Source organism: Elephantulus edwardii, unplaced genomic scaffold (assembly GCF_000299155.1).
Source record: "Elephantulus edwardii isolate Elephantulus edwardi_28Jun2011 unplaced genomic scaffold, EleEdw1.0 scaffold00360, whole genome shotgun sequence".
NCBI lineage: Eukaryota > Metazoa > Chordata > Mammalia > Macroscelidea > Macroscelididae > Elephantulus > Elephantulus edwardii.
The window spans coordinates 689,556-700,057 of NW_006400110.1; the positions used below are offsets into that span (position 1 = coordinate 689,556).

Sequence of the window (10,502 nt, forward strand, 5' to 3'; positions counted from 1 at the left end):
CCCGAGTCACTTCTCTATTGTTTGGCCGTCGGTTCTGCCCACGTTCTCCCTGCTCTGCCTTGCAGATCCCTCTCTGCTGTTAGGGACCTCTTCAGGGTACTGAAGAGCAATGATGTCACTCTGGAGACTAAGGTGCGTCTGATACAGGCAGGCTATGGTCTTTGCAATTACTTGTTATGCATCAGACAGTTGGACAATGACTAGGGAAGATAGAAGGAGCTTTGAGCTGTGGTGCTGGAGAAGAGTATTAAATGTATCATGGACTGCCAAGAAAACAAACAGATTCAGCCTGGAGAGGGTTAAACCAGGCTGCTCCTCGGAGGCAAGGATTCTGGGGCTTCATCTAACATACTTTGGACATGTTGTAAGGAGGGAGAAGTCCGTGGAGAGGGACGTCATGCTTGGGAGGGTGGAGGGACGACCCTCTATGAGGTGGATTGATTCAGTGACTGGGGTAATCGGGATGGGTGTGTCAGAGGCAGTGTGATTGGCACAGGATAGACAGGGTTTAGGGCTGTTGTACGTACATAGGGTCGCTATGAGTCGCAAGCGACTCCACGGCACATAAAAACAACAAAGCTTAATATAGGTTAAACTGCCTCCTTTCTTCTTTTTGAATTTATGGGTTTTGGACCTCATATAATAGGTAAATTAATCCTCTGTTCCTTGCACACTGTCATCAATGCAATGTATGTGATAAATTGTGCTGAGAGCCTTTTAAAATTTTTTCTGTTGAATTCTTCAACTAAGAAAACTTTAGCTTACTTTCCTCTATTAACCTTCTTTCTCTTCCCAATAAATACTTTAAAATATTTTCTATGGGCTTTTGCTTTAATTACATGCACTTTTTTCTCAGTAATAGAATAATACTGTGTGTCAAATTCTGTTTAGAATGATTTACTTTTGTTTATGGGCATTCAAGCACTTTTGTTATTTTTATCTAATGATCTGACTGAGTTGAGTTTGAGCTGCAAGACTTGGGTTTAGTTCCAAACATGACTATTATGTGTTAACAATTTTCTGCCTAACATCTCATAGGCATTACTTGCTTATACTAAAATGCAACTTTCATTTTAATAACTTCTTTTTCTATTTGTCCTTCTCTACACTCATATTTTAAAAGTTATTAGAATCAGGAGAAGCATCATCAGTACATGGTTTGTATTGTTGTTATGTGCCATAGAGATGACTGTGACTCATAGTGATCCAGTGAACAACTGAACTTAGTCCTGTCCTGTGCCATCCTCACAATCTCTGATATACTCAAAGTTTATTGTTACAATCACTGTGTCAGTTCATCTTGTTGAGGGGCTTCCTCGCCCACTCTGACCATCTTTCCAAGCATAATGTTCTTTTTCCAAAGACTAGCCCCTCCTGAGAACATGCCCCAAATATGTGAGACAGAGCTTCACCATCCTTGATTCAAGGAGCACCCTGGTTGTACTTTCTCCAGGATCTACTTGTTCTTTTGGCAGTCCACGGGACATTCAATATGCTACTCTAGTACCGCAATTCAAAGTCATTGATCTTCCCCCCCACCCCCATCATCCTTAGTTGTCAAACTTTCAGATGCCTAGCAAGTAATTAAAAAGACCATGCCTTGGCCCAGGTGCACTTTAGTCTTAAAATTGACATTCTTGCTCTTTAGCACTTTATAGAAGTGCCTGACAGCAGATTTTCCAATGAAATATGTCTTTTGATTTCTTTACTACTGATACCAAGTGTGCTGATTGTTTATCCAAATAAGATGAAATAATTGGCAACTTGAATCTTTCCTCCATCTATAATGATGTTGCCTATTGGCCTAGTAGTGAGGATTTTTGTGTTCTTGATATTTAGATGTAATCCGTATTGAAGGCTGCAGTCTTTGATCTTCTGCAGCAAGAGCTTCAAGTCTTCCTTATTTTCAATAAACAAAGTTATGTCCTCTATGTTGATGAGTCTTCCTTTGATCCTGATGCTACATTCTTCTTCATAAAATCCAACTTCTCATATGATTTGTTCTGCATACAAATTGAATAATTATAAAAAAAGGATACAGCTCTGATACACAACTTTTTTTTTTTTCTTTTAAACCATGTAGTGTCTCTTGCTCTGTTCTCACAACTAATTCTTGGTCTGGTATAGAGTTTCTATTATCACATTTAAGTGTTCTCAGAGTCTCGTTATTCTCAATATTAGCCACAATTTCTTTTTTAAGTTTTATATTGATTTGGTCACAAGGTTCATATAGATTGTGTTTCACACTGTTCTTCATTCATACTGTGTTTCATACAATCATTCCCATCCATTATGCTTTATAAATCATTCACCATTGGATCATCATGATCCAATCTTTTCAGGTTCCCACTGGATCCTTCCCATTTCCTTTACCCCCTTTGTTCACTCATTAAACTGTGCAACCCTGTGGTTTTGCCTCTACCCATCCTCTCCTCCCACCCTTTTCCCCTTGAGTCCCCAGCATAGAAAGACTTTTCACAGGGAAAGACATTCAGATGGCCAACAGACACTTGAAGAAATGCTCAAAATCTTTATTAATAAGAGAGATTCAAATCAAAACCACAATGAGATACCATCTTACCCCAGCAGTAGTGGCAATGTTTAGCAGGGCAGAGAGTAATAAATATTGGAAAGGATGTGGAGAGGTGGGAATTTTCATCCCCTGTTGGTAAGATTGTCAAATGGTACAACCACAACTCTGGAAGGCAGTTTGACGTTTCCTCAAAAAGGTGAACATAGAAACTCTATGGCCCAGCTATTCCACTCACAGGCATATAACCCAAGGAAATTAGAACTGAGACACAAATGGAGATCTGTACATCAGTGCTCACGGCAGCATTATTCACATTTGCTAGATCATAGAAACATCTCAAATGCCCAGCTAGAACAGAATGGATTGAGACTGTGGTACCTTCACACAGTGGAATACTATGCAGCACTCAGGAGCAATGATTTTGAAAAATACTGCATAACTTGGGAGTGACTGGAGAGCATTATGCTGAGTGAATACATTCAGTCTCTTAAAGGACAAATACTGTATAAGACCGTAATTGTAAAAATAGAAGGATAACTAGTAAAACATATATGGGAACTCAATGTTAGCCATAATTTCTTAACAGTCCTCACTGTCAAATAGATTTGCATAGTCAATAAAACAGTGAGATATCCTTCTGGTATGCTCAGCTTTCCATCAAGATCCATCTGACATCCCTAGTGCCATGGCCTCTTCTAATCCAACTTGGGATTCTGGCACTTATCTCTTGATTTACTGTTTTTGAATAATCTGCAAGGTTTTGCTTGTATGTGGTATTAACCACAAAGCACCATTTACAAAGTATGTGTTATTCAATATAACAAATTAACTGGCAGTCACCTTTGGTATATATGAGGCTGGGTTTTAAGAAAAAACCAAGAGGTTTTTTTTAAGAAGCTTATAAAAATAACATTAAGAATGAAAAAATGTCTCTCATTTTTATTTTAGGTATTAAATATTCATTAAGATCTTCAGGTGAACATGACTTAGGTACTTGATAGTTAAAATTATAACTGTCCTTTCATCTTGCCATGATAGTTAAGAGAGGAAGGGTGCACCACTGGAAAATTTAATTTATTTTGACAAATTTAATTTAAAGAATGCAGAAGGGTAGGATTCTCCTTCCATGTGATTAACTGCCTCTGAAAACCCACTGGAGAGTCAGCTATGGGTTGGTTCCAACTTGATGATACACAGAACAACATAGTATTAACAGGATACAGTGTGACTCAAAGCAACAAAAATTTTTTAGACTTCTGAAAAAGTAGCAAAATAATCTTTGCTTACCACAATGCTATGTGCTAGGGATGAAAAAGAAAACAGTAAACCTTTTTACCAAATGACCACAACACACCATTTGCAAATTATGTGTTATCCTGTATAAAAAATAATTATCACCTTTGGTATATGTTAGGCCTGGATTTAAGAAACACAAGACAATGATTTTTTTAAAAAGTTATGAAACAATACCATTATGAATAAAAAGATATTCTCCTTTTTATTTTAGGTAATAAATATTTATCAAGATGTCTTCAGCACCTGATCCCCCAGCCTTTAAAAATCAATCATTCAACGAGAAAGACTTTCGAGACCCAGGACTCAGAGGGGTCCGCACAACGAACTTATTTCGAGCTGTGAATCCAGAACTTTTCATTAAACCTGTAAGAAATACATGTAGAACAAGGCATTATGTTTCATCTTACAGGGCCTTAAGAAATAGGAAGTTTCTGTTTTCTTATAACAGTTTTATCATAGACATGTTGTACTGATTATTAAGAGCTGAGAACAAAAACAAATAGAAGGAAAAATCTTAATTTCTGTTTCACTAAATACATACATACTATAAAGTTAAGTTTTTGAAATTAAATACTTTCAGAATATTTGAGGATTGTACTGGAAAACGATTATGCTTTAGTGAGTCAGCTCCTCAGTCCCTTAAAATACCATTTTAATAGTAGTATATAAGCATTTACATTGCAAAGATACATGTTTTTCCATATTTGTCCCATTCTTAAACTCACACCAACTTCACTTTCTACATAACAGTTGGAATAAACCTTAAGAACATAAGCTCCTAAATACTAAATTATTTGCAATTACATGGAAAGCAATTAAGTAAAAATGTGTGCATTTTAAAAAATAGTCTTGAGGAAATTATTTTTCAACTAAGTATTGTAAATAAGACAATTGAAACTTTTTAAAAATGAAAATGTGATTCTTAAGACCCTAACTCTACCTATTATGAGTAATATTCTTTACCAAAGGGATATTGCAAACATCTTATAAAAAATCCTAAAACATACATTTGTACTACAAGGGAGTAAGCCAATAAAATAATGTATATTCTTGTTACAAATTAGTGAGCATATTTGCTTTGATGAATTTTACTTTTAAGTAGATATGCATTTTGTCTTAAATAATGAAGTAAATTTATAAAACATGAAAAATACATTACATTTTTATTAACATTTTAATTACATAGTTACCAGTATAAGATACTTCAGAGTTAAAGAGGTCAGTTTAACAGTCAAAATTATTGTGTTAAACAGTTTCACTCTGGTATTCTTAAAGTCACAATGAGTGAGAATGTAGTCAACTCAATGGCAATTAAATAAAATGGCAAGAAAATAAAGTAAATGGCAATGTGTTTTGATAAGCTAGATTCCTGGCTAAAATAAAAAGCCAGTTGTCATTGAGCAAATTCCAACTTACGTTAACCACATGTGTTTCAGAGTAGAGCTAGGACCCATAGGGTTGTTAATGACTGAATTTTTAAAATGTGGATCATCAGGCCTTTCTTCCAATGCACAAAGTAAAATTGAAGTGCCAGTTTTTTCATTTAGCAGTAGAGAACAATTTATGCCATCTCAGGACACCTTGGGAGTTCTTGTCACATAGTCCATAGGGAATTGCACTAACCCAAAGATGAGCCTTTCTGGCAATTCGAATCTACTACCAGTTCATCAGGAGAGAGATGAGCAATCTCTCTTAACCCAGTTTACAGTGTCTAAAGTCCAATGGAAGATTAGTTAGAAGTCAGTTCTTACTGGACAGCAGTAAGAGGGGTCATCTGGATTCTTGGCTGTGCCAGTTAGTAATATTTGTAATTTGATCTTCAGAAAGAATTTGACTATCAGGGTTTAGTAACTGACATCTACTTCATAGTCACATGAGTTCTTGACCTTTCTCCTTTTGTCCAATAATTCACTGTGTACAGAATAATGAATATATTTCAGATCACACCTTGTAAGATTTAGTGGCTTAATTATTGTCATGCTGAGTGAAATTGGGTCATTTCGCCAAGTGTGGCATTGGGGTGTCTCACTAAGACATAGGAAATAAAAAGTGCTGACAGTTTCTTGTCATGCTTATGTGTTCTTTTACTTGCTTAAAACATTTTAAGAATCAATCGCTCTTTGAAATATTCTGAGCTTGTTAGCTTTTCTTAGATGTCCAAGTGAAAAAGTTTGACTTTTCTTTTTTTGATAAGGTTCAAAACTCAAATTCCTTGCCATAGAGTCAGCTCAATTAGTAGCTGACCCTGCAGCAGGTTTTGTGAGGATGTAAATAGCATGGGGAGCAGATTGTGCATCTTTGTCTCATAGAGCAGCTGGTGAATTCATACTGCAGAAGGGTAATCTTTCTGGGTTAGCAGTTCAGCTTCCTCCTAACTGTCCTGCAAGGACTGTCTTTGATAAGGTTAAATTTTGAATAGTAGACAGCAGGTATGGTATCAGAAGCAGAAAATATATATTAATTGATAAAGGAAAATTTTGTGTTACCTTTGTATTGTGCCTAGTACATGATATGAAAGACTTCTTACCAGTTACTCAGTTATAACTTGGCAGGTAGACTTCATTTCTCACTTCCCAATATAATGAACTAATTTATGATTTGCAAATGAGGAAACTCAAACCCAAGGAGATTAATTAACTTCCTCCTGGCATACACATAACTCTAAAAAGTCTGAGCAACCAGACCAATTTTGATATTTCTCATTTCCCCTACTCTTCTCCCAAGTACCACTGACTTGATGGTGGCGATCTAAGATGTTGAAGCTATGTTGCTGTTGAGTATCCTCAAGTTGGAACTAACTCATAGCTGACCCTCTAGTGAATTTTCAGAGAGGAGATTGCCCATCCTTCTCCCACAGAGGAGCTGGCAGATTTGAACCGAGTGCCTTCGGGATTGCAGTGTAGCGTGCAGCTTTTCACCACTAGGCCACCAGGGCTCTCTCTTCTCCCAAGTATAGCAGACCTGATGGTGGAGATCACAGATGTCGAGGCCATAGGATAGGGCAAGTCAAGGGAGAAGCAAGAATCCTCTGTAATGTTATAATCATAGTCTACTACACTGAAGAAACAAGTTGCCGATCTTTGAGCTCTTAGAACATAGCAAAGCCAGTTGACATAGAGTCCACAGAGACAATCATTTCCATCCTACTGTGGTAAGTAGTAACTAGGGTTTTCAAAGTTTATAAGCAGCTACCATCTAATGCTAACTGTTGATCTCTCCCTGTCTGGGTCAGAGATGAAAGCAAAGATTCATAGAGACAATTAGTCCAAAGGGTTAACCACATGAACCTCAACATCTGTGACTCTTGAGACCAGAAGAATTAGATGTTTCCTGGCTACCACTGCTGACTATTCTTAGAGGAATCATAGTTGAAGATCCTGTGTAGAGTGGACAGAGATGTGGTACAGAACTCAAAAATATACTTTAGGCCAGACATCCTAATCCAGTTGATTGATGAAACTACTGAGATTGTGGCCTTAGTGTCCCTTTCAACCTGAACAAAACTCAATACCAAGGCTCTCTTTTCAGCCAGAAAATACACTGGCCTATAAGAGGAATGAGAAGACCAGAAAAGCACTCATTCCTTAGAATAACCAACCACATAAGCTCAAGAGTAAGATTTACCCAAAGATAAACTTAGAAGAAGAGATAGGATAGAAAGGTTATTGGAAAATGAATCCTAGAGAGGAAGATGGGGAAGTACAACTGTTACATTGTGTCTATTGTGATTTTCATAAAACCATGTGTATGGGTTGTTGAATGGAAAACCAGTTAGCTTAGTAAACTTTCACCCAAATAATACAGAAAAAATAATTTTCTAAATGGTACAACCATTATAGAAGGTGGTTAGACACTTTCTCAAAAAGTTGGAAATAGAAATACCATTTGACCTCACTATTCCACTACTGGGAATATACGTACCCTAAAGAATCAGAAACAACCCAAGTGCCCGTCAACAAACAAATGGGTAGAAAAGCTATGATACATTTGCACAATGGAATACTATGCAGCACAAAAAAACCCCAATGAACTAATAAAACATTACACAATATGGGTGACTCTGGAGGACATTATGCTGAGTGAGACATTTCAGTCACAAAAGGACGAATACTGTATAGCACCACTCTTATAGAGCAGAACTGACATGGGGAATTGGGAGGGAAATAGGTAAGAGTGGATAGATAATAAACACTGCCTTGAAACAGATGAAGGAAAGAACTAGGGTTTTTTTGTTGGTTTTTTAAAATATTTTTTAACTGAGATTTTAATGAAAGTTTATAAAGAACTTGGGTTTCCAATTGTTCATTGTTGCACATTTTCCTCCCTGCCCCCCAAGATTGCTTTTTTCTTTGGGAAAAAAGTTCTTTCACTGTTATACAATCTTTCCCCCTCCCCCATCCCCAGACCACTTTACTCTGCAGTTCTTATTCTGGATTCTTGTAATGCCAATAATACCTATTTATATATCTTTTTATACAGTTATCTCCCTTGTCTGTTTCAATGCCATGTAGGTTATTTATCCCCTCTTAGTTTTCCCCCAGCCCCCATGTCAGTCCTGTTTTATAACAGTGGCATTATGCCGTTATTTGTCTTTTTGTGACTGAGATATTTCACTCATCATAATGTCCTCCAGGGTCACCCATTTTGTATAGTATTTCATTAGTTCCTTGTTTTTCAATGAACCATAGTATTCCATTGTGTGAATATACCACAGCTTCTCTATCTATTCCTTTGTTGATAGGCACTTGGGTTGTTTCTAGCTCTTTGCTATTGTGAACAAAGCCGCAATAAACATGGGTGTGCATGAAAGAACTATTTAAAAGGAATATATGATTAGGCATTATGACAATAGCCTTGAATAAGAAGTACATTACAAAGAGGACTGGGGGAGGGGGAAGTGGGGCAGGGTGGTAATTATGTAATAATGAATGAATATTAAAAAAAAAGAATGGTGGAAGGGGGAAGAGAAGGAGGGGGAATGTGCGGTAATGAATGAATGAAAATCAGACTTCTCTGTAAACTTTCATTAAATCATAATTAAAATAAATTTTATAAAAAAGATAAAATAATTTTCTATAATCAGTTGATTGAATAAAGAACTGATTAACTTATTACAATTGGAGATAATGTCATAGGAATGCTATTGTGGTAATAAAGATTTGGCATATTAAGAGGGAATTATTAAATATTTGAGTCTTCCTGAAATGATTCATTTTAATGAGGCATTATAATTTTTTCTTTTGCAGAACAAACCTGTTATGGCTTTTGGATTGATAACCCTTTCACTTTGTGTGGCTTATATTGGTTATCTACATGCAACACAAGAGAATAAAAAAGACCTCTGTGAAGCTATTGATAGTGAAGGACACAGTTACATGAGGAGGAAAACATCTAAATGGGATTAACAGAGCTACAGTGTTCCATTAAAGTCTGCAAAATCTTAAAATGAAAGACTTTATGAATGCAAGATATCACATTTCTTGTTCTAAATATATTGTTGAAGAAAAAAGGTAACAGTTGCAACCAGACCATTGTAGTAAATGTGTCTTTTAAAGTTGTAGCACTTTTGTATCTCATTTTTTCCCCAAAGAACTTCTCTGTGTTTCTTTTTTATTAAATTATCTTACAAAAATGCAATGAGAATAGGAGTAACTTTTATAAATTATTAAGTTTTCTATAGTAAAAAGTACCCAGTGCTGTTAAATTTGCATAATTTTAAAATATTTTAAGGTGAATGTCATTTTAAAATTACCAAATGTAAAAGTTTCATTTTCTAATTGGAACGATACAGAGAAGATTAGCATGGCCCCTGCGCAAGGATGACACGCAAATTCGTGAAGCGTTCCATATTTTTCATTCTATGAAGCAAAAAAAAAAAAAAAAGTTTCATTTTCTCCTGATATTTACAAAAGAAATGCTCATTTTCTACCTTGCATAGAACCACTGTTTGTAAAGAAAAGAAAATAGTCATTTTAAAGCTTGCAGATAACATTAAGGTTTGTGAAATTAAAACAGAATTGACTGTGTTATATTTTTACAGACTCACCAATACCTTCTATGTGTTGCTTTTCCATTTTAACAATTTTTGGTTCAGTATTTTATCTAATTGAAAAGATACCCTTACTTAACTACTAAACTGAAAATTAATAAGCAAAAGTAAAAAAAAAATGATACTGTACTAAGTTTGTTGTTCTTATTTGACTATAATGAATTGTTACTTATTTACTTCTGTTTTTAAAAAATTAATTTCAATTAATATTTACAGAGATTTTGGGTTTCCATTCATTCATTGTTGCACTTTTCTCCCCGCCCCCCCCACCCCCACCCGCACCCCCAGTTCGCTCTTCTTTTTGAAAAGTAGAAGAAAAATTCCTTCATTGATATACAATCCCCCTGCACCCGCCCACCCACCTCTTTACTTCCTATAAATTAATACCACTGTTGTTATTAAGTACCATAGAGTCATAGACGACTCATAGCGACCCTGTGAATGAAAGACCTGAATGAATACTTGTATAACTTTTCATTGTTTCTCCAAATTCATAGAGCTATTTTGGAGGTGGATGCCACTCCTGCTTCCAAGCTTGTTTTAATCGGGAAGATCCACCAAACACTGTCCACCGTGAAGAACCATTATCACATTTGGCACATCAGTGTCACAGTAACCAGGAGT

At 36.0% G+C, this 10,502-nt stretch overlaps 1 protein-coding gene across 1 annotated transcript; it reads left to right on the plus strand.

Annotated features, from left to right (window-relative positions):
* The first annotated feature begins 4,038 nt into the window (after positions 1-4,038).
* On the plus strand, positions 4,039-9,234 carry SMIM8 (small integral membrane protein 8). Its single transcript, XM_006902028.1, has 2 exons — positions 4,039-4,194; positions 9,076-9,234. The coding sequence occupies exons 1-2, from the start codon at positions 4,060-4,062 to the stop codon at positions 9,232-9,234; spliced, it is 294 nt and encodes a 97-aa protein (XP_006902090.1). The 5' UTR covers positions 4,039-4,059.
* The last annotated feature ends 1,268 nt before the right edge of the window (positions 9,235-10,502 follow it).